The following is a 27,840-nucleotide window of genomic DNA, read 5'->3' on the forward strand; positions in this document are numbered from 1 at the left end:
TAAATAACCAGGTTGGAAGGGAGGGAGACAGACGTAACAAAATCACATGCACTGATAACTGCTGACGTGGCGGACACACGGGCGTTCATTCTATGCTCTCTTTCTACAGGGCCTGGCTCTTCTTGCAGTAAAGTCTAAGCAGTGACGGTAAGGCCGAGGCTCCGCCCCCACCACCCCAACCCCATACCGAGAGCGGCCCTCCATGGGCTGTCTGTTAAGGATCTGAATGGGGCCTCTGGCACGGGAGTGGATCTTGTCGTCCACCATATGCTTCAAGCGCTGGTAGTAAGTGGGGCCGAGGAAGATCTGCGACGTGATTTTCCGACCAGTGAACCCGTTGTACAGGACCTGAGACAGACACAGAGAGGCACAGCCTTAAAACCATCAAACAACATATCTGCATCTACATATACGGTACAGTTCCATCCACACATCCACATCAAGACCAAGGCAGAAAAGCTAATCTACAATGCCAGGAGTCAAGGGAGTGGCCCCCAAGAGAGGGCAGGAAAGCAGCGATGAGAAGGGAGCTTCCAGGCACAGAAGGTCTGGTAATTCCCTCTTCTGCATCCTAGTGCTAGTTACCCAGTGTGCTCACTTCATGAAAACTCATCAAGCTGTGCATGATTTGTGTATATATCTGATGTGCTGTACTCCAATCAAAGGTTTTATTTTTAAGAATAAAACCTGGGGCTGGTGCTGGGGCATAGCGGGTAAAGCCACTGTCTGTGACACCAGCATCCCATATGGGCACCAATGCATGACCTGGATGCTCCATTTCTGATCCAGCTCCCTGCTAATGCACCTGGGAAAGCAGCAGCAGATTACCCAAGTGCTTGAGACCCTGCATTCATGTGGAAGATCCGGAAGAAGCTCTTGGCTCCCGGCTTTGGCCTGGACCAGTGGATGGAAGATTCTCTAACTCTTTCAAATAAGTAAATAAATCTTACCAAAAAAAGAGTAATACCTAAATACAAAAAAGAACACACAAAACCAATGACTACAGTAAGAGCCTCACCTCGTTTCCTCTGAGGTGGTAGCCGTAATCTGATAAAAGGTTAGAGATCTTCTGCACATTAACGGCATCATTGAATGGAGTGGCATCACCAATCTCACCCTTGTTGGCCGATACCTTGGAAAGAAAGCTCTCTTTAAATAATGCTTCACTGTTTCTCCTAAGAAACCAGACCTCAATAAAAACATACTCAATTTAAAAATTCCTTTCTACAAAGGGGACTATTTTGAACTTAAAATCTATGTTACAGTTGATCTATATTAAAGTCCATTTTATTATCTCACAAAAAATACTTGTAACAAATTCATATACCTAAAAAGGGAAAACTCAATTATAAAGACCTCAAATAGGCTAGGATCAGGTACAAAGACATTTTAATGCCCCAAAACCAAGCTATCCATGTTAGGCTCTAGCCATTCTATCTTAAAAGGCACTTAAAAATTGAAAACTTCTACTGAAAAATCCATGCATACCTGGTAATACAACTGTAAAAGTTAGTTCACACTGTACTAACTACAAATGAATTAACTCTTCATCAACACACACACACACAAAAAAAAACTGTCAAAAGGATAACCATACATGTATGCAGAGGTTGGATATCATATATCCTACAAAAATTCTAACTTGGCCAAAACTTTGCAAATTTCTTTTTAAAAAAAAAGCAGAAGCAGAACCAATTTTCAAGTAGGAAAATAAGTACCATATCAGGTTTTTAAGAAACTCTGGGAGCAGGTGTTCAGCCTAGACTTTAAGATGCCCACATCCCACGCAGCAGTGCCTGGGTTCAATTCCGAGCTCTGGCCCGACTCCAGCTTCCTGCTAATGCACCCTGGGAGCAGCAGTGATGGCTCACGTGACTGGACTGAGTTCCCAGCTCCCAGCCGCAGCCTGGACCCCCACAACTATTAAGGGCATTTGGGGAATTAACCAGCAGATGGGAACACCTGTGCATACCAGCTCTTTTTAATGAATAAAAACACAGTTTAAGAAATATATATATCTTTTAAAATGTCTTTGGAAACACAGGGCCTTTTGGCATCCCTGGAAACCTCCTGAGCAAAGCCCTATGTCTAGAAGAAAAAAAAACACGCATGTGCTTCAAACATGAGGAAAACCATCTATCACTGTTTTGAAAGAAACACTGCTTTAGAACTTTTTTTGACAAAAACCTCTTACCTTCCCTTGAAGACATTCAATCAAGTGACCAATAGTCATACGAGAGGGGATGGCATGGGGATTTATGATGATGTCAGGGGTGATGCCTTCACAGGTGAAAGGCATGTCCTATAAAGAGAATTTTACAGAGACTCAGACACTTACATTCCTTACTATTCATTACAAAATTACAACACCCTACCCCTAAATTTTTTATGTCCTGAATTTTGTTCAGCATGGAATGTCCATACAGTTATTCAACATGAAAATTACAAAGTTTTTAAGTTAAAGCAAAATTTGTGGAGGTGAGGGAGATCAAAGATAACTTACCTCTTGTCTATACTGAATACCACAAGTACCCTTTTGACCATGGCGACTAGCAAATTTATCTCCAATCTGTGGAATTCTGACAGAGCGTACCTGGAGTCATAGAAAAATAGGTTAGTTAATTAAGTGGAACTGCTGTACTTTCTAAAAGCACCTACATGTTAAACCTGTACTCACCCTTATTTTGCAAAATTTATATCCTTCCTGGTTGAGAGTGACCATGACCTGATCCACGATGCCCGTCTCGCTGGTTCTGAGGAAAGTACTACAGTCTCTCTTGGTATAGCGTCGATTTGTACTCTCCAGTTCATCTTCATTTTCAGGCAATGTGACTGTCTTGCCTATAATAACATCATCCCCAGACACACGCACGCCTGGAGCTATCAAACCATCATCATCCAGCTTGTCATAAATAGCATGCCTCATGCCTGTGGGGAGATGGACACAGGATTTCCTGAAATGTTGCTACCAGACAGAAAAGCACTAAAAAGGTCACATACTTGCCAACAAAGACTAAAAACCACACACCTGAATCAGCTGCAAGACAGAGAGTTCTCTAACACTATGAACCATGCTTAGTGATGACGTATTGCCCTTATTCCAAGTATTACATACTATTCTGAACCCTGTAATACCATAGCCTACGAAGAAAAAAGTTTACAAAGAAAAAGAACACCACACTGCACACTGGTAAATCAGACTCTCCCACGACAGACATCGCTGAGTGACTGGGTAAGTGAGCCACCATCATCTGATCCCCATGGGAGGTGTGAAACAGTATCTATGCCCTGGGCACACCTCTTCCACAGAAACTGTGCATCTCATCAAATGTGATCTGCACACCACTAAATACCAATTCACCAACACTGAGAACCACCCACAGAAATGGAGGACCCGGAAGATGCTACCGGGAACAAACACATTACACACCAGGCAACGCCATCAGGAGTCAAAATCACAGCAGAGCCCTGAGACGTCCATCCACCCCACTGCATAAGCAGCTCTTAAATGAACTACTTACTACGAAACAAGTAGCTGGGGAGTTTGAGTTTTTTAGAAGAAACAACAAGTGGTAAATGTCCTGTCATTTATTTTTACTGTTTACAAATACTGTGGTTGAAAAATCATTATGTTCTTACCACAGTGTAGAGGGTTGATATCAATGTGTCAACTGAAGGACAGACAGACACAGAACAAGCAGGACTGGCGTTGTGAGGTGTGCCCCAAAGTCACATGACGTCTCTGATTTCCTAAATTTCCCCCTCATTCCCAGCCTACCAGCAGGGAAGGTCTGAAGCAAGGCCCCTGCTACAAAAGGCCAAGGGCAAGGCCTTCTGGAAATTAACATTTTCTTAAATGTGAACACTAGCAATGACTACAAAAAATTAACAAGAGCACAGTGAGACACCCTCAGCAAAATTACTTAGGAAAACCACGGTAACTTAACTATGAATTCCAGAATTTAAATCTTGGTGTCACTTACCCTGGCATGTTTCACGGGTGGGTTTCTCAAAAACTTCTTCTTGATCAAATCCTTTTTTCGACTCCTGTTCTTTGTATGAGCGATAGAAAACAGACCTACAAATACATGGTTCCAGAGGTAACTTCTATTTTCTAACAGGGCTTAGAATACTCCAACCAACTTTTCACTGAATTAATATTTGGACCCAGTTTAAACCATGAATCTGACACAAAGTAGCTATCAAGGGATGAGGTTAAATCCTAAATGCTATCACAAGGGCTATGCATGTTACATCTGACACATAACCTCAACTAACTGAAATTATGGGTAGGAGGAAGAAGGACCCAAGGGCACAGAGCCTAACCTCCTACCTAACCCAAGAATCCCTTCCACAACAACCTGATCACCCTGGTCACCCAAGGTCTGCTCAAAGTTTCCAGGGAGTTCACTTTCATTCTTCTATATTATCTGAATGTAAATATATTTGCCTACCAAAAAAAGATTCAAACTATTCACATCCAAATAGCCCAAGACACAAGCAGTATCTTCAGTTGCTGGTGGCCATCAACCAGGCCTTTCACTTTCTAGAGTACGTACAACACATTCAAACCTATTTTAAATACTTTCAATTAAAAATTTATATTTCCACTGCCTCTGTGTTTTGACAGATTTTCTAAAAGGCTGACCTGAAAAAGCCTCGGTCTACAGCAGAACGATTCATAATCACGGAGTCTTCCTGGTTATACCCAGTGTATGAGGCGATGGCCACAATTGAGTTGATGCCTACAGGGAATTTAAAAATATGCATTAAAGAATCATCTGGGACTCAAGCAAAAACTTTCTTTTTTAAAAAAAGCTTTCATTCCATATACAAAGCTACTTGAAAAAGTTCATGGAAAATAGAATTAAAAGGTCATTATTTGGTGCAAAAAATTTGAAATAATACATTATTTCTGGTCAGCACCATGGCTCACTTGGCTAATCCTCCACCTGCAGCACCGGCACCCTGGGTTCTAGTCCCGGTTGAGACGCCGGAATTTGTCCCGGTTGCTCCTCTTCCAGTCCAGCTCTGCTGCGGCCCGGGAAGGCAGTGGAGGATGGCCCAAGTGCTTGGGCCTCTGCACCCGCATGGGAGACCAGGAAGAAGGACCTGGCTCCTGGCTTCGGATCGGCACAGCTCCAGCCATAGTGGCCACTGGGGGAATGAACCAACGGAAGACCTTTCTCTCTGAATGTCTCTCACTGTCTATCACTCTCTCTCTGTCTCTCCCTCACTGTCTAACTCTGCCTGTCCAAAACAAAAAAAAAAAAAAAAAAAATACATTATTTCTACGAACTTTTCAAAGACCCTGCATATGCAGGATTTCAAAATTTTTGCACCACAATAAACATCTTTTAGCTCCATTTTCCCAAATAGTCTTTGAACTATCATGGTGTTTACAAATCAGCCACATTAAACTTGAGTAACCACTGCTGTTCCTGGATCTCATACCTTCCCACATCTAGGGCCTTGCTCAAACCACCTCTCCATCCAAGTACCTGCTGACTAACTTTACTCCAGTCTAAAATCTAAGAGAAACTGCCTCTAGACTTCCAACAGGAATTAGTCACCTCATTAGTCTGTGCCTCCAGAGGACTTTGGACCTCAATCGTAACACTCTCCACATACCCTTCTGTTTTGTGGATCCCACCACATTAAATCCTTGGGAACAGGCACTCTGTCATATGTACTTTTTTTAATCCTCCCAAGCACCCAGAAGTGTCATAAGCATGATAGAGTCTCAAAACATTGTAAAACAATACCAAACATACCTGCTGGCAGCTCTCTGAAACGCAGATACTCCATGGACCGTGTAGTCACAAGCGGTTTTTGAGGATAATACAGAACGTGGGCCAAAGTGTCCATTCGAACGTGGAAGTTGGTGATGTAAACCCCCATAGCCTGCTTCCCCATAGCAGACTGGTATGTGTTTCTAGGGGACTACAGACAGAAATGAGAAGCACAACCAATGAAAATCTAGTATCTCTAAAGGAAAAGACTGACCGTAACTCAGAAACATGACCGGTAAAGTTCCGGATTTCTTCTGAAGGTAAGTGACAACCATTTGGAATAATCAATTATGGCTCTTATCAATGAAACACAAAAGCAAGCAAGTCAGACGCTCATTCTGTAGCAGTCCACAGTCTTCTGGTGAATAGCTTTTCTCTTTGGCAGAGACCGCAGATGAACCTCTAATTTTTATTACTTCCCCCAAATCACCACCAACCAGAAGACAGAAGTACCACCAACCTGGTTATGATCAGGAAAAGGAATAATAGATGCACAGACACCAAGGATCATTGACGGGTGAATCTCGCAGTGTGTGTATGTGGAGCAATACGCCACTTCTTTCTCCTGTAGATCGTCTGGCGTCATTGCAAGCATCACCGTTTCTTCTTCAAGCGTGTCAATGTACTCCACTACCCCACTGGCCACGAGATCCTGCCAACTAAAAGAACATCCAATTTCTGTACTTCCTGAAAAATTTCAACAAGGCCCCCTACTTAATAAACTGCATTCCTACATTATATGTACCAGCATGCAAAGAATTTCAACATAGGTATATATGATTACTAACAGTGAAAAAAGCTGCTGAACAATGCTATAAAGTATGGATGGCCCCATAACTATTACCATTAGATTGTCATGCTTTGTTTTTAAAGAAGCCGCACTTACAGAGAAGTGTGAATATAGAAACACATAAAATGTGACCTGGTAGAATATACACCTAATTGTTATCAGTATTTATTTCTGAAGATGAAAGCTTTTCATTCTACATATCGTTTCAATTATTTTACAATAAAAATACATACATTTATGTATTACTAAAATTAAATTATTGAAGTTCATCTTTTTATTAAGTTTCTTGTTTCTTATTTTACCCACAATATACTACACTCATGATCTTTAAGTGGTGTAAGTATACATATTTATGGGGCACAGTGTTGTATAAGTAATGATCAGATCAGGGAAACTGGCATACCCATCACCTCAAACATCTATTTTTACATGTACTTATACTGTACAGGTTTAACATGGAACAGGTGCCCATATGGGATGCCAACACTGCAGGCGGCAGCTTTACCTGTTAAATCACAGTGCCAGCCCAGTGAACTGTATATTTTTAAAAAATGGTTTATGGGGCCAGTAGAGTGGGCTAAGTCTTTGCCTGTGGTGCTGGGAATCCATATGGGCACCAGTTCAAGTCCCAGCTGTTCCTCTTACAATCCAGCTCTCTGCTGTGGCCTGGAAAAGCAGCAGAAGACAGCCCAAGTCCTTGGGCCCCTGCAACCACATGGGCGACCCGGAAGAAGCTCCTAGACCCTGGCTTCAGATCGGTGCAGCCCCAGCCATATTGCAGCCATTTGGGGGGTGAACCAGCGGATGGAAGACCTTTCTATCTCTCCCTCTGTCTGCCTGTAACTCTATCTCTCAAATAAATAAATCAAATCTTTAAAAAAATGGTTTATAATTTTATGGTAGGCAAATTCTATCTCAATTTTTTTTAAGTACACATATTTCTCGCTGCATGTTGTACCTGTAGTTGTTATATTCTCTCTCCTTCAATTGGTCAATGTGCCTCTTCTTCAAAAGTAGCTTTTGTTTTTCCACAATCAGAAGTGGTCTACAAATACGGCCTGCATCTGTGTAGATACGAATCTCCCTCTCTCGAATATCTCTGATCATAGAAACCTACATCCAAAAAAAACAAGACAGCTTCATGAAATTTTATTTCCTCCACATCATCAAAGCTTAGCTAAAAAATACAACAGGGGCAGTATTTGGGCAAGTGGTTAAGCCACTGGTCAAGATGCCTGAGAACAATATCATTTTCTATCATCTGGCTTCGAGTCCCACTTCTGCTGCCAACTTTAGCTTCTTGCCAGTATAGCCCTTGGAGGCTCAAGGAGTTATGTCCCTGCCCTCCACATAGGAGACATGGATTGAATTTCTGGATTCCAGCTTTGGTCTGGCCCCACTCTGGCAGTTGTGGGAATTTGGGGAGTAAACCACTATGTGGGAGTTCTCTCTCGGCTTGTATATTCTTCTTTCAGGCTCTGAAATAATTTTTTTAAATACATAAACTTATAAACTTCCAGAGAAATCAATTATCAAATAAAAGGAACTAATCTTAGAAGGATCTTCAACAGTTCAAGGAAAATGTGTACTATGAAAAAACTATGGATAGAATTCAAAACTGCATTTTCCATGAACTTTCTGAAGTACCCTTGCATTAAAAACTTTTGGGGGCTGGGGCCGGCACTGTGGCCTAGCAAGTAAATCCGCCGCCTACAGTGCCAGCAGCCAATATGGGTGCTAGTACGAGTCCCAGCTTCTCCGCTTCCTATCCAGCTCTCTGCTGTGGCCTGGGAAAGCAGTGGAAGATGGCCCAAGTCCTTGGGCCCCTGCACCCACATGGGAGACCTGGAAGAAGCTCATGGCTCCTGGCTCCTGACTGGCGCATCTCTGGCCATTGTGGTCATCTGGGAAGTGAACCAGCAGGTGGAAGACTCTCTCCACCTCTGCCTTTCAGGTAAATAAATAAATCTTTAAAAAAAAAAAAAAAAACTTGGGGGTGGGGGGGAGCCGTGGCAGTGTGGCGCAGAGGTTAGTTGAGCTGTTGCCTGTGATGTCAGCAACCCATATGAGCTCCAGTTGGGACTCCCAGCTTCCGATCCAGCTCCCTTTGATGTGCCCAGGAAAGCATTAGGATGACCCAAGTGCTTGGGCCTCTACACCCACATGGGAGACCTGGAAGAAGCTCATGGCCCCTGGCTTCAGCCCAGCCTAGTCCTGGCCACTGCGGTCATGTGGAAAGTGAACCAGTAGATGGAAGATCTCTCTCTCTCTCTCTCTCTCTCTCTCTCTCTCTGCTTTGTCTCTCCCTCTCTAACTCTTCCAAATACACAAACATAAATCTTAAAAAAAAAAAAAAAAAAAATGGGCGGGAACACCAGACATCTGATGCAACTGTTACAATGAGGCTTGGAGGGCTAGTGTTGTGGTGCAGCCAGTTAACCTGCCGTCTACAACACCAGAATCCCACAAGGGCACAAGTCCTTGCGTCCCTGTACCCATGTGTGAGGCTTGGATAGAGTTCTAGGCTCCTGGCTTCAGTCTGGCCCAGGCCTGACCGTTGTGGCCATTTGGGAAGTAAATAGCAGATGGAAGATCTCTCTCCACATGTCTGTCTCTTTCTCTCTGTAACTTTGCCTTTTAAACAAATAAATCTTTTAAACAAATAAAATTAAAAACAAAGATGATGCTTAGGATGCCTGCACCTCTCATATCAGAGAGCCTGATTTGAGTCCCAGCTAGTCCACGCTTCCAATTCTAGCTTCCTGCTAAGGTACACGCTGAGAGGCAACAGGTGATGGCTCAAGTACTTGGGTCCCTGCACTCACGAGAGAGACCTGGATTGAGTTCTAGACTCCTCGCTTTGGCCTGGCCCAGCCCCAGCTCTGGCAGGCATTTGAGGAGTAAAACGCAGACAGGAGATACCTCTCTCTCTACCTTTCAAAAAAATAAATAATAATTTTAAGAGTAATAATTTTTTCAAACTTAGATATACCTTAAAATTTTATAAAAACAAAACCTAGCCTTAGAAATTACAAAACTGAGCATCTGGTAAATGCATCATGAAGGTAAAGTGAAGGAAATATTTTTTCGGTACGATACTAATGTAAGACAAATACTTACTTTGGTTCTTTGTTAACTGCTTCACCCATTCAATAGCCAGCCCCACATCACTTGTCTTGACCATATTTTCTCAGTGGCAAATCTGACTTTTCACAATCACCTAGCACACAAATGGCTTACAGGCTAGCTATCCAATACAGCAGATCCTAGCCACATGTGATTACTGATTACTGAACATCAAAATGCAGCCATTCTGAGATGGGCTCAAAGTTCATTTGAAAGATAAACTATTTTCCAGAGGGGACGGCGCTATGGCACAGTGGGTTAACACCCTGGCCTGAAGCGCCGGCATCCCATATGGGCACCGGTTTGAGACCCGGCTGCTCCACTTCTGATCCAGCTCTCTGCTATGGCCTGGGAAAGCAGAAGATGGCCCAAGTGCTTGGGCCCCTGCACCCACGTGGGAGACCCGGAAGAAGCTCCTGACTTCAGATCGGTGCAGCTCCAGCCATTGCGGCCAATTGGGGAGTGAACCATTGGATGGAAGACCTCTCTCTCTCTTGCTCTCTCTCTCTCCAGCCGTTGCAGCCAATTGGGGAGTGAACCATCGGATGGAAGACCTCTCTCTCTCTCTGCCTCTCCTCTCTCTGTGTAACTCTGACTTTCAAATAAATAAAGAAATCTTTAAAAAAAAAATAGAAAAAAAAAAGATATTTTCCAGGAAAAAAAAAGAATGTAAAATAGTTCATTAACAATTTTTATGTTGACAACACATTGCAAATGTCATATTTTGGATGTACTATATAAAATATATTTAAAAATGCATTCCTAGGAAATACCAGAAATATTTCGGGAAAATTTTCAATAAAGAACCTAAGAATCATTAAAAACACTGCAAAATCGGAAGTACCTGTACTTTGAAGAATTCAAAAAGGAAACGTATTTCTGTGATTTATCATGAAATGCCAGTTCATCAAGGAACCGAAAAACAGACTGATACTCCCTTCAAAAGTACTTCTAAGAATCAAATCGTATGTGGATCTTTTCTAAAAGGAAGGACTGGGTCTAGTAAAAGGAGGAAAAGATCTGGTTTACTCAGCTGGAAACTATGGCAAACCATAAATGCTTGATGACAAACACTAGGTTCTTCGCCAAAAGCCAAGTAGTAGGAAATGTTCCATGCTGCTAGCCCACTTCATGTCCTTAAAAAGTAACTTGGGTGCTGGCACTACAGTGTAAGGAGTGAAGCCACTGCCTGCAATGCCAGCATCCCGTATCAGTGCTGATTTGTGTCCTGGCCGCCCCACTTCCAATCCAGCTCCCTGCTAATGTGCCAGCAGAAGTAACGGAAGTTGAATATCCAAGTGCTTGGGCCCCTGCTACCCAGAAGCAGCTCCTGGCTCCTGACTTCAGCCCAGCCCTGGCTGTTGTGGCCATCTGGGGATGGAAGTTCTCTCTCTAACTCTCACTTTCAAATAAACTAAAGTTGGCATAAGCACCACCTACTGTCTCCTCTTTGTCTGACTCTACAATTAGCTATTTCTAAAATACCACCTAGACTCTTTTTTTTTCAATTCATTTGATAGATACATATAGAGAAAGAGATAGGGAGAGCACTCATTCACTTGTTCATTCCCCAAAGGCTTGACAAAATAGCCGAGGCCAGGGGTCTAAGCCAGGAGCCTGAACCACAACCCAAGAAGCCAAAATTACCTGAGCCATCGCCTGCTGCCTCTCAGGATCCAGCATTAGCAGGAGGCTGGAATCAGGAGTGGAACTGGCAACAAATCCCGGCACTACAGTGAAGATGCAGGCATCTCAACTGCCATCTTAACGGCAAGGCTACACCTGCCCCTCACCTGCCTCTCGAAAATACGCTTTATAATTCAAGGGAACACAGTTCCAAAACAAGCCAGGGCAAATCTGCCTCTGAGTAACCTCACACCTTGTTTACAGAGCCCACAGCAATGCCCTCTAGTCATCAGAGCCCTACTTCAGACACGATGATGTCCATCTGACGCCGCAGTTTCCTCAGAGTGTTCATAAGCTGTTCAGGATCCTTATGTATTCCAACCCAGCAGCCATTGACAAAAATCTTGGTGGCACTAAAATGAAACACCACAAACAGTCTGCACTCAGCAAGTCTGTGCTCAGCTAAAAAGAATAACAATATTTTACAAAGAAATTATCACCTATACATACTCAGCAATAGCTGCAGGAGAAATTTCTTCTAAATTTTCCATACTCCATTCTTCTAAAAATTCCAGAATTGGAGAAGGCTGAGAGCCAACTGAAATATAAGCCATCAGTGCTAAATTCTTCACAAGTCCTACAGCATGGCCCTAAGGAATAAACAAACTATTACTCTGATCTTCTATGCCATCAGAATTCTTTCCCATAGCATTGTTCCTTCCATTTGATTTCAAGATTAACTTTTACTTTCTAAGAACAAAATCACAAATAGTATCTTAATTCTAAACCATGATGCATAGATAAGTAAAACAGCATTTCTAAAATAATTATGCTCTATGTAGCTACCCTGAGACTTTTGATCCTGAACATAAATGCCCATGCATTACCTCTGGGGTCTCAGCTGGACACACCATGCCCCACAATGTGTTGTGCAGCTGTCTTGGTTTCGCCAGTTTGCCATCTCTGCCAATAGGAGAATTTAACCGACGCAGGTGGGAAAGAGTAGATGCAAAAGTCAGGCGGTTTAATACCTGGGGGGAACAGCAAATAGTTAAAGTGTGGGTATTTCTGTGATAGTCACGCTGTCACACTGAGGCTGCGTCATAGTTTTATATACAGTCCAGAGAGTATCACAATGTCACCACCCCTCCTTTCTCTAGCCTTTCCCGGGATAATCCTGACAGCGCTCGTAACTCAACTGCCTCTAACAGCAGGGATGGCAGATACGTGATGCAGTTCTATCACATGCAACGTGCTGTTGGGTTTTCTCTTTAACTGTTTTGCTCTCTGTTGCATCCCAGCACCTAGAACACTACATGGTATGCATGAGGTATTCACAGTGTTCAACCAAAGCTACCAACTCACACTCCCTTGATCACAGCAGATATCAATAACCCACCCCAGTACTCTTCCAGGCTGAGGCCTCTGAATCCAATACAAAAATGGAACAGAATATTCAGCAAGATAACATTCATTTGTAAGGTGCTATTCAGAGAGAGAGCAAGGCAATTCAGGCTCGATTCCCACCTTCCCCGGCCTGAAACCCCCCGAACCTCCTTCCTCCTGCTGTTTCCTGTCAGGGTGCTACCCTTCCTTTGATCGCCCTGCCTGCCTCAGCTCCTCCTTCCACACATCGACGAACATATCCTGTAAATTCTATTTTCAATCTGTGTAAAACAAACAAACAAAAAAAAAATCTAGCCCTCCCTTCATGCACAGCAACAGACCCTTGCACTTCAACTATTCCACTTCCATCATCTCTTCAGTCCCTGCCTTGTAGCTTCCAATCCACCCTCCTCAGTTGCTGGAATCATGAAAGCACGCGTGCGTCCACATCACTCAGCATTTTAGGAACACCCAGCGATGACCACTGACAACGGGAGAGCCTGACATGAAAGCCTGCCCTTCTCAACAAAGTTCCAAATGACCTTGTCCTGCCAGCCTCCAGCCACTCCCTCATGCTACCCAGCTAACCACACACGGTCGCAGACAAAAGAGAAACCACTCCTCCACTCTGCTCTGCCTGGTGGACTGCGACCACCTCCATGGGACATGGAGTTTACCACCATTCAACTAAGCACCCACAAAGGCCTGGAAAACTCACTTCCTAACTATTTCTCAATCTGACCCCACTCTCCTTCTCTATAAAACTGCTCTACGCCAGGCCTATTGCTTCTCACCCAAGCTGCTGCAAACAATTTTCCTACCACCAATCCTGCTCTTTACAACCTGTTCTCCACATTGCCAATTACCATGAATCCATCTAAAAAACAAAACTTGTCATGGCTCACGCTGCTATGAGCTGTCCCCACCTCCCCTCTCCGACCATCTTCTTAACCCCCAGCTTCGACAGGAATGTTCCAGCTCCCATACACGTGCTCCTTCCTGCCTCCACCCCTCCATGCAAGACATTTAAGAAGACAGCCGCACTTTTCCTATGACGTGCTGGTTCCACCCTCCTCCCCAGTGGGGCTCTTCCCTCCAGGCTGAGCCTTCCTCCAGCACTCCAACAGAGCACCGGTGCCTATTTCTCCCTAAAATGCCTTCTGAGCCACACTGTAAATTATCTGTTTACATCTATTAACAAGTAAACACTGCCAACTACTGAAGATCAGGAATCATGTTTTATTCATCTTTGCAACTCCAGCATGTGGCTGACACTCTTGGTCCCCTAACAACGTTCCCAAACAAGTCACTGAACTGAATCTACAGCACAGTATTTATCATAATATGGCTCAGGGCAAGTGAACCATGTATGAATCAATCTATTTCCTCTGCCAGATATTGATGAGGTCCTTGAAGGCCTGGGATAGGATCTCATTCATGTCTGTGAATCCAGAATCACACATACCAAGTTTGCAAATAAATCCTTAATGAATTAAAAAGAACTTAGAAATTTAACTTGGCTACCAGCAGCCTTCCTGAATTTCGAGAACATGTAGATTTCTAGGAACCAGAAGCTTGCAGTTGGTGTTTGAATGCCAAATCTTTCAGATTATTCTGGCACGTAAGTATATTAAAGGTGTTCAATCTTACATGAAAAGCATATATATACAGAAAAATAAAAGTGCCTAATGAATCAGAATGTGAAAAGCTCTTCCCTACTCCTCCTTCTGGGAGAAGTTCTGGCACTCCCTGTATGTACAGCAGGCCAACAGGAAGAGATCCAGGGCAGAAGGACTCTATTTCCAACAAAGGAAGGGCTGGGTTAGCTTCTAAGATACACAAGTGTCATTAGCAGACTGTCCCCTTCTCACGCAGCTACCCCCACTAAGCACACATCTTGAGTTTCCAAACTGCAAACCAAAAACTTAAGTCTCTCTTAGTACTGCTATTAGCTAATTTAAGAAAAATTTAGTGTTCATAATTCAAAAGCCCCCTAGAAATTTTATACTTAACCAAGGAAAAAAGAAAACAAGGTGACTTATACTCAGTAAACGAGTCACCAGTTCCTCTGACAGGTGCAGTCATGGTGACAGCCTCACCTGAGACACTCCAGCCCTGGCCTGATGGGCTTTCTTCTGGTCACCCCAGTTTCCAGTAGCCAAAGAGTACTTTAGGCCATCAGATATAATCCTTGTTTTAATTGCCAACTCCAAGTTAAAATCCTTTCCTCGATCAATAAACTTCTGTGCATAGATCCGTACTTCTTTAAGCAAATTCTTAAACATCCTGCCAAATAAAATAGCATTGTTTTAAATACAGAAAAGTCTATGATATGTATTCTTTTTTTTTTTTGACAGAGTGGACAGTGAGAGAGAGAGAGACAGAGAGAAAGGTCTTCCTTTGCCGTTGGTTCACCCTCTAATGGCCGCCACAGCCGGCGCGCTGCAGCCGGCGCACCGCGCTGATCCAATGGCAGGAGCCAGGTACTTATCCTGGTCTCCTATGGGGTGCAGGGCCCAAGCACTTGGGCCATCCTCCACTGCACTCCCTGGCCACAGCAGAGAGCTGGCCTGGAAGAGGGGCAACCAGGACAGAATCCGGCGCCCCGACCAGGACTAGAACCCAGTGTGCCGGTGCCGCTAGGCGGAGGATTAGCCTAGTGAGCCACGGCGCAGGCCTATGATATGTATTCTTAATAGGGAAAATATCACCCACAGTGGGAACAAATGGTTACTACAGAGTGAAAGTCACCACTCTCGTTATGTAGAAAGCACAGATTCCCATGCAGTTTATAAACACACACAGCAGGAGGAATAATTAGCAAAAAAAAAAATTAAAAAAAAAGAAACGAAAACCTCCTTAGTGGATTGGTAACAAAAAACTGCGGACTAACCTACAATATACTAAAAAACAAAACATGTGCAAAACACTGCTAGTATTAATTATCCTTCTTTTACTGTCAACATATTTTGTTTTTAAAAAGTTTTTCTAGCAATAAAATATATTATGAGTTCATTTCTGAAAACATGAAAAACAGGAGGCCAGCACTGTGGTGCACAGCAGGTAAAGCCCCCACCTGCAGCACTGGCATCCCATATGGGCACTGGTTCATGTCCCAGCTGCTCCACTCAGATCCAACTTCCTGCTAACAGCCTGGGAAAGGCCCCAGAAAATGGCCCAAGTGCTTGGGACTCTGCACCCACGTAAGAAACACAGGTGAAGCTCCCAATCTCTGTCTCTGACTTTCAAATAAATAAATCTTTTTAAAATAATAAAAATACATCAAGAATAAAATTAAAAACCACACATAAACCTAATACTATGAAACAATTACTGCTAATATTTTTGGGATATTTGCCTCCAGGTTGTGCATATGTGTTCATAAAATCCAAAAGCAAGACCAATAAGAATTCCAGTATTAGCACTTAGAAAGTCAAGGCAATAAATCATCTTTCTCAAGCCTCTTCTAAAGCTACCGAAGGAACAAAGCAACATGAACAATAAACTGTCCTCACAAACTTGACATTTCCAGACATGAACCAGAACTCAATCTGGGCAAATGGCCCAAAGAATGCAGCTAACCTCACAGGTCCCCAGTATGGATACGACAGTTTCAACCCCCACGAGCAATCAACCAGTCTAAAGACACAGCTCCCTGCTTCGGTGATTTCACCCTAGAAGTTCTTACCCTCTAAATAAGAACGCAAGAAGCGGCCCAGCAAGGTCCAATCTTTTATTTCCGTAGTGATCTCTGTCATCTAGTTCTCTTCTACCCAAAGCCGCCAGAAGTAACCTATGAACCATGTACCTTAAAAAACAGGGCAATGGAAGGGAGAAGAAAATATCTGGCTTATTACTTTATATTTAAAACATTGCTTTTGACAGCTTTACCTTTAATAAAAATGACTTTATCAATTCTAATGACAAAAAAAAAAAAAAAACCATATCAATTTAAGGTTAACATACCCCAAGAAGTAGGCTTTCTTTGTCTCACAAAAATCACTGACACCGACGTGGGGAAGCATTTCTTTTTGTAAGACTTCCTTTGCATACTTAATTCTTTTCTCCTTAGTAACACCAGGCTTTGCCCCTCTTGAACCAATGAAATTTAATGCAACATTTTGTTCTTGAATGACAAAAGCTTCATCCAGAGAAGGTTTAACCTATCAGATACCATAAATAAAAAGTGAGTCTATTGTAATTCATAACATGCCAAAAATCCCTATGAATCTAAAGAAAATTTTTTTATGTTTTCAGAAAATCAAGTAATAAAATCTTAAAACTAGAAGACACTTCAGAGATCTGGAGATCTCTGATAAAACCCACTCATTAGCACAGCAATGATACTTCCTAGAAAAACAAACAACTCCACCATAAAAAAAAATAGTATATTTCATTATCTCTTTGAAATTCTACTGACCAATGGTAAAATAAAGTTCCTTCCAAGGATCCAAAATATATATAGAGAAGCTCCATAGTCTAATTAAAATTTACTGAGCTACAAACAAATATATGTGCCAGACTGTCTTCAGTCTTAGTATGAAGAAATTTCTAACTGACAAATAAAACCACTCAATTATTTCTGTAAAGGACACTACTTTAAAAGCCCAGTTAGAAAATCTGCATCCCGTACCTGCCACTGACTACCTGTAGCCTCTGGGCAGTCATGTCATCAGTTTCCTTACCTACAAAAGGGTTAAGTAAAATAATCTCGAATTCTCCTCCATTCTAACATTCTCAATTTCCAACCGCACCCAACAGTGAGCATGAGAAATGAGGGCTGACATTTAGTAACTCCAGCATCTCTAAGCACCACTGGTCCTATCACAGATACTGAACTGCCTTCCTGGCCTTTGACTTCTTATCTTTTTATCACTGAGTTTAGACTCCCAAGTTCTAGTCATGACTAGAAAAACAAAAGCTATTTAAGGACATTATCAAAACAACTGACAAAAATCTGAGTAAGATATGTACATTAAAAGTTCCATACCAAAGTTAAATTTCCTCATTTCAACAATGCTTTGCCTATGAAACTGGGTGCCCTGATTCCTAGGAAACACACACTGAAGAACTTAGGAGTCAGCGTGTGATGGCTGTCACTCACTCTCGGACAGTCCAGACAACAGTGATGAGCAGATACAGACACAGAATGGGAAAGCAAAAAGTGGCAAGGCAACAATATGAATCCAGGCGAAGAGTGAACAAGAGTTCTCTGCACTGTTCTTGCAACTCTAAGATTGAAACTATTTCAAAATGAAGTTTTGCATACAGACAGCAACTGCTCATTTTCCTTTGTGCCTAAATGGCACCCGTCTGGTGTGCGCTACAATTCTCCTTCCTGCTGCTGTCCCTGACCTGAGGCTGCCTCCGTGTTCCACGTCTACTTTACACAGCACTGTCACGAGGCCCAGGCAGGGCCGCCAGCTTTCCCTACACAGTAAATGCCATGACATCCGTGACAGTTACACTGCTCTTCAGAGCAGCTTTCAGCTAAGTTTTAAAGTTAGCAGCAGTCAGTAATGCCATTTCCTTCATAAAACATGAGGAATATACTCTCACGTTACCATTTCCATCATCTCTGGATCTTCAAAGTCATAAATAATATGTTCTAAAATATCCCTGTCAGACACAAAGCCTAATGCTCTGAACACGATGATGATGGGAACTTCCTGCTTGATGTACGGGAGAGTTGCCACAATGCGCTGACCAATAGCACTCTTTTTTGCACCCTGAAAAAGAAAATATTATGATAACATGAATACATAGAAGCTCACAGTGATATGAAAACACCAAGATACCACTTCATGTATTTGCTAACTAGATGTATTTCAAAAACAGCACACCTCCCACACTCTGACACCTCCTACAGGTACTTTTCAAAGCCTTCAGAACAGTGTTACTAATTTTATGGACAAGCTGATAGCTTGCACCTGAGAGAACTTCCATTATTTTCTATCTGTCTGCCAAGATTCTCTCGGACTTAACCTCATTAATGGGTTATGCCACCGCCTCCAAAGCCAGCATCCCAAATGGGCACCAGTTCAAGTCCCAGCTGTTCCACTTCTGATCTAACTCCCTGCTAATGTGCCTGGGAAAGCAACAGAAAATGGCCCAAGTCCCTGCACCCCCACAGGAGACCTGGATGAAGCTCCTGGTTTCGGCCTGACCCAGGCCAGACTGTTGTGGCCATTTGGGGAGTGAACCAGAAGATGAAAGAGCTCTATCTCTCCCTCTCTCCCTCTGTGACTGCCTTTCAAATAAATAAAATAAATCTTTAAAAAAAAAAAAGCGCCAATCAGAATTACCAAATACAATAATTTGAAATGACTTTACACTGCAAAAGAATATGAATGCTGATCCTTCACACTCCACCTCAAAAAACAAAAACAAAACCAAAACCAAAAACAACCCTCTCTGGAAGAAAGAAATATAGAAAGAGTAAGAAAGAGAGAAAATGCATATGGAACAATGCAGAAAAGGCTAAGTACAGAATGGAAAATGATTACTAAATCAGAGCCCATCTGTGAACTATCCTTACTTGAATATTTCAGAATTAAACAGATACCTGCATACAAGTTTGTTCCCATTTCCTTCCTCCATAATCATACACGTAAAACAGAACACGTCATTGGCCTAGCAGTCAAGGCACCTGTGTCTCATATGGTCACGTCGGAGCTCAACACCCACCTACATCTCCTGAGTCCAGCTTTCTGCCAATGCAGACCCTGGAAGGCAGCAGAAATGGCTCAAGTACTTGGGTCCCTACTACCCATATGGGAGACCTAGACTGATGAGTTCCTAGGGCTTAGGCCTTGCAAAGACTGGGCCACCAGCGGCATCCGGGGAATGAAGAGGAGAGGAGGTCTAGGAGGGGAGAATTCTATCTCCTCTCAAAGAAATAAATTTTTAAGAAAGGATGGTAAGGGGCTAGTGCTGTTGTGCAGCGGGGAAAGTCGCCGCCTGCAGCACCAGCATCCCATATGGACACTGGTTTGAATTTCAGCTACTCCACTTCTGATCCAGCTACCTGCTAATATGCCTGCAAAAGCAGTGGAGGATGGCCCAAGTGCTTGGGTCCCTGAACCCATGTCAGAGACCCAGAAGAAGCTCCTGGCCCCTAGCTTCAGATCAGCCCAGCTCCAGCCATTGCATGAACAGTAGACAGAAGACCTTTCTGTCTCTCCCTCTAACTCTACCTTCCAAATGAATAAATAAATCTTTAAGAAAAAAAAAAGGATGTGGTATGAGTTTGATGAAGCAGTTAAGATGCCACAACCCCTATCAGAGTGCCTGAGTTCAAGTTCTGGCTCCACCCTCAATTCCAGCTTCCTGCAAATCGCTTTCTGGGAGGCAGCTGGTAGGTGATGATGGTTCAAGTACTTAGGTCTCTGTCACGGCTCCTGGCTTCAGTCTAATTCAGCCCTAGCCATTGTGAGCATTTGAGAGTGAACCAGCAGATGGGAAATTGACCCTACCCCGCCACCCCAACTCCAGTCTCTCAAACAAATAAATAAAATTTAAAAATAAAAAGCTGATTTAAAAAATTAGTTACTGGTCTACTGGTCTATACTGGCATACCCAGTTTCTCAGTTTTAGTCTTATTTCTCCTGTGTCAGCATCAATTTCTCTTATCCTTTCTTGGCTTCATAACCTTAAAGATTCGTAATCCCTATTGATGACGTCTACCATCCTCCTCCTGCACTCTAAGTTTCTTGCTTTAGATAATTTATCTCATCCACAGTTTGGTCAGTAATAACTTCTAATAAGTGACACTCAAATTTTCATCTTGATCCTTTCCCTACATCTCTAACTGCCATTTGGTTATTTCTATTTAGATATCAAGTATTCCATTCAGTCTATTTGATTCACCACAGATCTTACTCCAGAACAAGAACATTGGAAAACAACGCCTTCATCCGTCACACACCAACACCTCCTCCCACCCCAAGTCTTCTTGTCTAAAACTATGTTTTGTCAAAATTCAATTCCTAGAAATTCTCCTTCATCACCATCCTCCCAGAACCTCAGGTTAGAAACCACAGCGTCTTAACAGACTCAATCTCATGACAAACCTATCGCAGGGGCCAGCATCACTTACAATGCCAGCATCCCATACTGGAGAGTCAGTTCAAGTGCTGGCTGCTGTTTCAGATCCAATATTCCTGCTAATGCATCTGGAAAGACAGCAGAAGATGGCCCAACTTGGGCCCCTGCCACCCATGTGGGAGACCATGATGGAATTCCTGACTCCTAGATTCAGCCTGGCCCAGATCTGACTATTGCAGTCATTTGGGGAGTGAACCAGCAAATGGGAGATCTTTGTCACTCTGCCTTTTAAATAAAAATAAATAATTTTTTTTTTTTTTTGACAGACAGAGTGGACAGTGAGAGAGAGAGAGACAGAGAGAAAGGTCTTCCTTTGCCGTTGGTTCACCCTCCAATGGCCGCCACAGCTGGTGCGCTACGGCCGGCACACCGCGCTGATCTGAAGCCAGGAGCCAGGTGCTTCTCCTGGTCTCCCATGGGGTGCAGGGCCCAAGCACTTGGGCCATCCTCCACTGCACTCCCGGGCCATAGCAGAGAGCTGGCCTGGAAGAGGGGCAACCAGGACAGAATCCGGCACCCCGACCGAGACTAGAACCCCGTGTGCCGGCGCCGCAAGGCGGAGGATTAGCCTAGTGAGCCGCGGCGCCGGCCCAAAAATAAATAAATCTTTAAAACAAAAACAAAAGAACTCACCAAACTCAGATTATTCTTTCTGTGCCTCTGATTTGTTTACTCCAGAGTTGTGATTATAATCTCCCCTAATCCACAGCTGTGTTCATCACCCTCCACAAGCCAGGCCATGCTTCTTGACAATGCATACCACAATCACCTGCCAACCACTTCCAAATACATGTACCTGGGTCCTACTCCTCCTCCATCACCTCTACTCCCACCAACTGGTCAGCAAATGTGAAAAGGGAGACAAAATTTTGTACTTCAGAGTCGTAAGGTTACTGAGGTGAACCTTTAGTTAAGAACCACTAACCCAGATCCAGCCTGATCACCTACCTGCCATTCACTATTCAACACACTCCACCCAGTCCCATCAGAGCTGTTTTCTGGTGATTCTCCATACACACACTACTTATCCCATTCTCCTCCTCCAGAATGTCCTTCGAATTGCTCTCTGCTTACATAAACCTGTACAATACATGTAAGCCCACCTCTTTTATTAAGTTTTCATAAGCCATACCATTCTAGTAATCTCATTCTCCTCCAAGTCTTTACACAACTACTATAAATAATAGAATTTAACCTCTGCATTGTGTTACTCTTGTTTGACAGCTAAAACCCGTATTCCCAATAAAGCCATTTTTGTGGGGAGCAATCCGGACTGGACTGAGTTACTGGAATTAAGACTTATTCTATGCATCTGCTCTCCCACAATGTGGCGCTGGGAGAGAAGTAAACAGCTTCCGCACAGCTGCCTCCAGTTCAGCTAATAAACTGTAGGACTTGCTCCTGATTGGAGGAGAGCAGCGTACTCGGCGTGTGGGCAGCCGAGTTAGGATTGGCGGAGGAGGACTATAAAGGAGGAGAGAGACGGCATGCACCAGGAACATCTAAGGGGAACATCTAAGGGAACACCTGTGCAGCCCCCGAGAGAGCCGGCCGGCGGTGTGCCGCTCCCCTGCGGAAGTGGGGAAAGTGGCCAGGGGGAACCGCCCTTCCACGGAGGTGGAAGGGATAGTAGCCAACCCGGGAAGAACCAGCAGCAAACCCGGGGAGGGCCGAGCAGACGAAAGAACAGCGCAGGGTCCTGTGTCGTTCCTCCACGAAGAGGGGGAGCGACAATTTTCTTCTTAATCATGATTGTACGGGGGCCAGCGCTGTGGCACAGCAGGCAAAGCTGCTTCCTACTGGCCAATGTGGCCATCTAGGGAGTGAAACAGCGGATAAAAGTGCTCTCACTCTCTCATTCTCTGTCTTTCCCTCACTCTGTGTAACTCTGAATTTTAAATAAATAAATATATCTTTTAAAAAAGGAGTTAATGTGTGAGTTAATGACACCTCATAATACCCAGCAATACTGTATGTACAGAAGGAAGTCAATGTTTATCTTACAAATAAAATATTATGAAAATATCAATTGCCAAGAGACATTTAGTCCCACTTATTAATAAAAAATATGTTCATTCCATAAGACACCTATTCAACATTTCTATGTAGCTCATCTTCATAAGTTTGTAAGTAATATTAGACTCTAGGTGTCCACGCTGTGGCACAGCGGGTAAAGCCGACCCCTGCTGTGCAGCGCTGGTTAGAGTCCAGGGTGCTCCACTTCCCATCCAGCTCTCTGCTATGGCCTTGCAAAGCAGTGGAAGATGGCCCAAGTCTTTGGGCCCCTGCACCCAGGTGGGAGACCTGGAAGAAGCTTCAGATCAGCCCAGCTACAGCCACTGTGGCCACTTGGGGAGTGAAACACCGGATGGAAGACTCTCTCTCTCTCTCTCTAACTCTTTCAAATAAATAAAAATAAATAAATAAATACACACACACACACACAATTAGGGGCCAATGTTATGGCACGACAGGTTAAGCCAACACTTGTGACACTGGCATCCTGTGTCAGAGTGCCAGTTTGAGTCCTGACTACACTACTTCCAATCTGGCTTCATGCTAACGTGCCTGGAAAAGCAGCACAAGATGGCCCAAGTAATTGGGCCCCTGCACCCATGTAGGAAACCCAGAGGGAATTCCTGGCTCATGACGTCAGCCTGGCTGTTGTGGCCATCTGGGGAATGAACCAGCAGATGAAAGATATATCTACCCACCTCCCCCCATCCCTGCCTTGTATGTGCTTGTTCCACTCTGCCTTTCAAATAAACTTCTTAAAAATTAAAATTAAGAAAGCAAAACATATATGTATATACATAAAATTAAATAAAGGTAATTACAACTACTTTCTAAGATAGTTATAAAGATTAAATTAATTAATCTGAGTAGCATGATTGGCATGTAGCAAATATTCAAGAAATCCTAGCTATTACTGGATTCCACTACTACGGGCAACATGCTTATAATAATGATCTCTGCCTCCTACCGTTACTGTCCTCCTTGTGTAATTCCCTCCTCAGTATGGGTTGGCTATACTGAGTTGCATTTAATAAAAAATATGACAAAAACAGTAAGAAATTACTGCCACACAACAAATTATGAATAGACTGATTTCCACCTTCTCACACTCTCCCTCTACGGCTCGCTCTGTTTCCCTCTCTGAAGATGGCTGCTGTGTGGTCAGCTGCTAAATGCAGAGGCCCATGTGGCCAGGGACTGAGGGGCTTCCAGTCAACAGCCAGCAAAGACCTGAGACTCTCAGTGAGGAAGTGAATCCTGCCGGCAATCACGTGATTGAGCTTTGTGATGACAGCAACCCTGTGAGACACTCAGAGCACCCAACCAGGCTGCCCCAGACTGCTGACAGAAACGAAGACGTGGTAACTGCGGCCACTGGAGTCATCCGTCACACAGCAACAGGTAAACGCAATGCCTGACATCTAACACACATAATATGCTTCAGAAGAGCTACTCTTCACTAAGAATGCAGTATTGTAACTTACAGAACAGAGCACAAAGGAGAAAAGCCAAACGACGTCACATCCCATTCCATACCTGTCCTCCTCTCGCCAGCATGCTCACCCATATGGTGCTGGTGGGTCGAGAAGAATTTTCCAAACACGACCTACACTCCCCTGTGTAGGCATATTTAGAATCTTTTTTGGCAAACACATACACTGTGTTTGTTGCCATTTTCTCTTGAGCAATCAAAACCTAGATGGACAAAAAGAAAAGTTACAGTAACAAAACTCAAAAGGTCATTGAAGTGAAATCTGCACCCTAATGTAATCTAATCATGCAGGCTCGCCAGAACATTCAGTATTGAACATTACAAACCCTGTCTTGCATAAATGCTGCAAAGAGAAACAGAAGTTGACCAAATTTCCAGTACAACTAAATAAAGCTTTGGTTTATACAGGTTTGTGTCACACTACATAATTCAACTGCTACTTCCAGGTTATATTGCATGAAAGTTTACTTTTTAATTTCAACTTCAGTAATCTGAATTTAAGCTATTGTTTTGTAATTTTTTAAAATGCTACCCTACCTTTTCTGATCCATTAATAATGAAGTAGCCACCAGGATCCAAAGGGCATTCATTTAATTCACAAAGATCACGATCTGTCAAGCCATTCAACAGGCAGTAAGTTGAACGCAACATAATTGGGATTTTTCCTATAAAGGTTTTCTGATGCTGAGTCTGAAGTTGTTCCTCGCCTTCTTTGATGACTGTTTTTGTTATATCAACATAAAGTGGAGCAGAATACCTTTAAAAGTAAGAGCAGATCGCAGCTAAAACATACATCTTCAACTGATTACAATTCATCTCCTGAAGTCTATTTCAGTATCAGCTACGGAACAGAAACCCTTTCTTACGTGAGATTTCTTAACCTAGCTTCATTTGGCATCATTGGTGAAGGAGCACCATCTCTTTCCCAGTGCGTAGGCTTGGAGAGGTAAATTTGCTCAAACTTCAGCAAATATCTTGGCTGAAATTAAACACAAAACATGAAAAGTATAATCTTTCACATAAGTTTTAAAGATCCCATTCAATTGACATCAACATTGTAGATCAAAACAACTGTCAGATTTAATACATTTTACTGGTATGGAGATTCTCCAAAGTCAACATGCACGCTGCAGAACTGACAACTTTCTTGAGTTTTCTGAAGCAAGACGACAGACTTAACGTACCATAACTAAGGAAAGACTGACACACCGTGTGTTCTGAGTTTATACAAACAGTTAAAATGGAATTGTATTAACGACCTATCCAGTTTCATGGGCCCTCTCCTTGGTTAGGGTCGAAAGTATAAAGGAGAGGTGGGAGTGTGGCCCAGCGGCTAAGATGCCACTTGAGAAACACATCCTCCAGCTGAGTCCTTAGGCTCCAGGGTAACTCTGCTTCCTAGTCCAGCTTCCTGCGAAGGCCCGCCCTGGGAGGCAGCAGGTGACGGCTCAAGTACGCGGGTCCCTGCCGCCCACGCAGGAGACCAGCAATGAGTTCTCAGCTCCTGGCTATCCAGCCCAGCCAGAGGAATTCGAGGCTTGAACCAGATGGAGACCAGATGTCTCTGTCTCTGTCTTTCAAATAAATAGGTTTTGAAAATGCAAAGTGACCAGAGAAGAAAAAAAGATAACAAATTTAGATAATTAGAAGTATGCCCTTATGAAATACATAGGATGTTAGAAAAAGTAAATCTAACTCTCAATTAAATCCACAAAAAACACATGTAAAAGACAGAACTTCCAAACCTGACAACCAAAGCCAAAACACAAAAACAAAAAGACTTTCAGTTAAAAATCTACCTACTGCCTAACAAAGCAAGATCCATGAGAACAACTTTGCAGAGGTAACTGGACACCGCATATATCTCTAAATCAAATCTCAGAGAAGGAGACCTTGGAACCAAGCAGACTCTTTCCTGTGGGTATGCTGCTGACACCCAAGTCTCCAGAGCTGGAGTGGACAGAGCAGAGAACAGTATGACAATGAACCAAAGGAAAGCCAACTCGCCCTCATTACCACTCTCACACTGTCCAAGACACATCTAAAACTTAAGCCATTACAAGGTTTCATTTGATTCCAGCCACTTTCCGAGTAAACACCTTTAAGAGTATCCTTTCTAAAATAACACTTCTTACATGTCCTTAGACAATTTTTCAACAATTCCTCATGAATCCAATGATACCTAAAGCCTTGGTCCCTTCTAATCTCCTACTATCACCGAGCAAAAACAGACAGCATGAAATCACATACTGTTTATGGCAGTCCCCATCTCAACTATAAGCTGAATAACCAAGTACTTTCTTGCTGAAATACCTTAGTATCTTTTCTAAGAGGTCTTCTCCCATCTTCTCCCCTGCACTCCAATAACCAAGTCTTAAGAGATTTCCTCCTCCTTCAGTAGAACTTACTATCACTTTGAATTGCCTATGTCACGGTGTTAACTCTCACTATACCAAAGACCATGAAGAGAAAACAACCCAAGGACAAAAAAACAACAAAACTTCATGTCCCTTTTTCCAGCACAGTATCAGAAGAACCAGACTTCTGTTCTTAACAGCAGAATGTCTGCACAGTCTCTGCAGCTAAAATGAGAACAGACCAGCTTGAGGAGATAAGCTGGAGAGAGCAGGGACTGACTGGCCAGCAATAATGACCTCCCTCCACACACACAGCTATTATTTCTGGGGCTTCCCCTACCTCACACTGTTTTTCACTTTTCCCTGTTTCTCAGAGTCCAGCACACCCCCACAGCTTCTCCTCCACTTCTCTAAAACAAAACAGTCATTATTTTGGGCCACTTATTTCTTTACAACCACTAAATTATGATACTTTAGCTATGATTTAACAAAGCTAAAAAGTACACAAATATGAACAAAACTAAAAGGAACTGAAAAAAATAAATAATTTATATGTTTGGGTCTCCTCTGAGATTTGATTTAGAGAGAAATCCATATGGTTATGATAAGGTATTTAATGCAATAAATAAAATTTGAGGAATAAAAGTCAAACACTTGTTCTTCTATGATTCTTATACTGTGAAAGACAAAAGTTATCTGAAAGGCCATGCCTGTTTTGGCTTGCTTCTGTTAGTTTTTCACACTTCTGCATCCCCTCTTCCCAAACCTATGTTAAATACGCACTATTTGGCATTTCAGTTCTGGATTTCTTGCAAAAATGCATCTCTCCACTATTAAGAATAAATCAGAAGGTGATACTGAAAATGTTGTAAGCGCACTGCTAAATGCTCCTCCTGACTTTGTTTTAGGCTTTAAGCCAGGAAAGGGAACTGAAATTTGAAACCAGTCTTCCTTTTACCTGTGTAACACTGTTAGAAACCATCTTACCGGTTCTTCAACTTCTCCGCTGGCATGCTGGGCTTCAGCTTGCAGATCTATGGGGGGAGCGTCCTCCACAATTCTTTGAACAGACATCTGAATGAACTCATCAAAAGAATCCAGTTGCTGTCTGACCAGACCTTTCTCATCAAAATAGGAACTAGAAAAATA

At 43.0% G+C, this 27,840-nt stretch overlaps 1 protein-coding gene across 2 annotated transcripts in view; it reads right to left on the minus strand.

Annotated features, from left to right (window-relative positions):
- POLR2B (RNA polymerase II subunit B) overlaps nucleotides 1–27,840 on the minus strand; it is a 43,149-nt gene that overhangs the window by 5,923 nt on the left and 9,386 nt on the right. For both annotated transcript variants that reach the window (XM_002717160.5, XM_051820239.2), the window contains exons 3-23: nucleotides 27,679–27,829; nucleotides 25,201–25,313; nucleotides 24,872–25,091; nucleotides 24,379–24,537; nucleotides 18,285–18,449; nucleotides 16,687–16,883; nucleotides 16,409–16,528; nucleotides 14,820–15,006; nucleotides 12,222–12,365; nucleotides 11,845–11,984; nucleotides 11,636–11,747; nucleotides 7,541–7,695; nucleotides 6,253–6,451; nucleotides 5,775–5,943; nucleotides 4,649–4,745; nucleotides 3,984–4,078; nucleotides 2,678–2,928; nucleotides 2,504–2,593; nucleotides 2,195–2,302; nucleotides 1,019–1,132; nucleotides 188–348 (exon numbers count right to left, since the gene is read on the minus strand). In XM_002717160.5, the coding sequence (XP_002717206.1) occupies nucleotides 188–348; nucleotides 1,019–1,132; nucleotides 2,195–2,302; nucleotides 2,504–2,593; nucleotides 2,678–2,928; nucleotides 3,984–4,078; nucleotides 4,649–4,745; nucleotides 5,775–5,943; nucleotides 6,253–6,451; nucleotides 7,541–7,695; nucleotides 11,636–11,747; nucleotides 11,845–11,984; nucleotides 12,222–12,365; nucleotides 14,820–15,006; nucleotides 16,409–16,528; nucleotides 16,687–16,883; nucleotides 18,285–18,449; nucleotides 24,379–24,537; nucleotides 24,872–25,091; nucleotides 25,201–25,313; nucleotides 27,679–27,829 (3,147 nt within the window). The remainder of the gene's footprint in view (nucleotides 1–187; nucleotides 349–1,018; nucleotides 1,133–2,194; nucleotides 2,303–2,503; nucleotides 2,594–2,677; nucleotides 2,929–3,983; nucleotides 4,079–4,648; nucleotides 4,746–5,774; nucleotides 5,944–6,252; nucleotides 6,452–7,540; nucleotides 7,696–11,635; nucleotides 11,748–11,844; nucleotides 11,985–12,221; nucleotides 12,366–14,819; nucleotides 15,007–16,408; nucleotides 16,529–16,686; nucleotides 16,884–18,284; nucleotides 18,450–24,378; nucleotides 24,538–24,871; nucleotides 25,092–25,200; nucleotides 25,314–27,678; nucleotides 27,830–27,840) is intronic.

Source organism: Oryctolagus cuniculus, chromosome 8, assembly GCF_964237555.1.
Source record: "Oryctolagus cuniculus chromosome 8, mOryCun1.1, whole genome shotgun sequence".
Classification (NCBI taxonomy): domain Eukaryota; kingdom Metazoa; phylum Chordata; class Mammalia; order Lagomorpha; family Leporidae; genus Oryctolagus; species Oryctolagus cuniculus.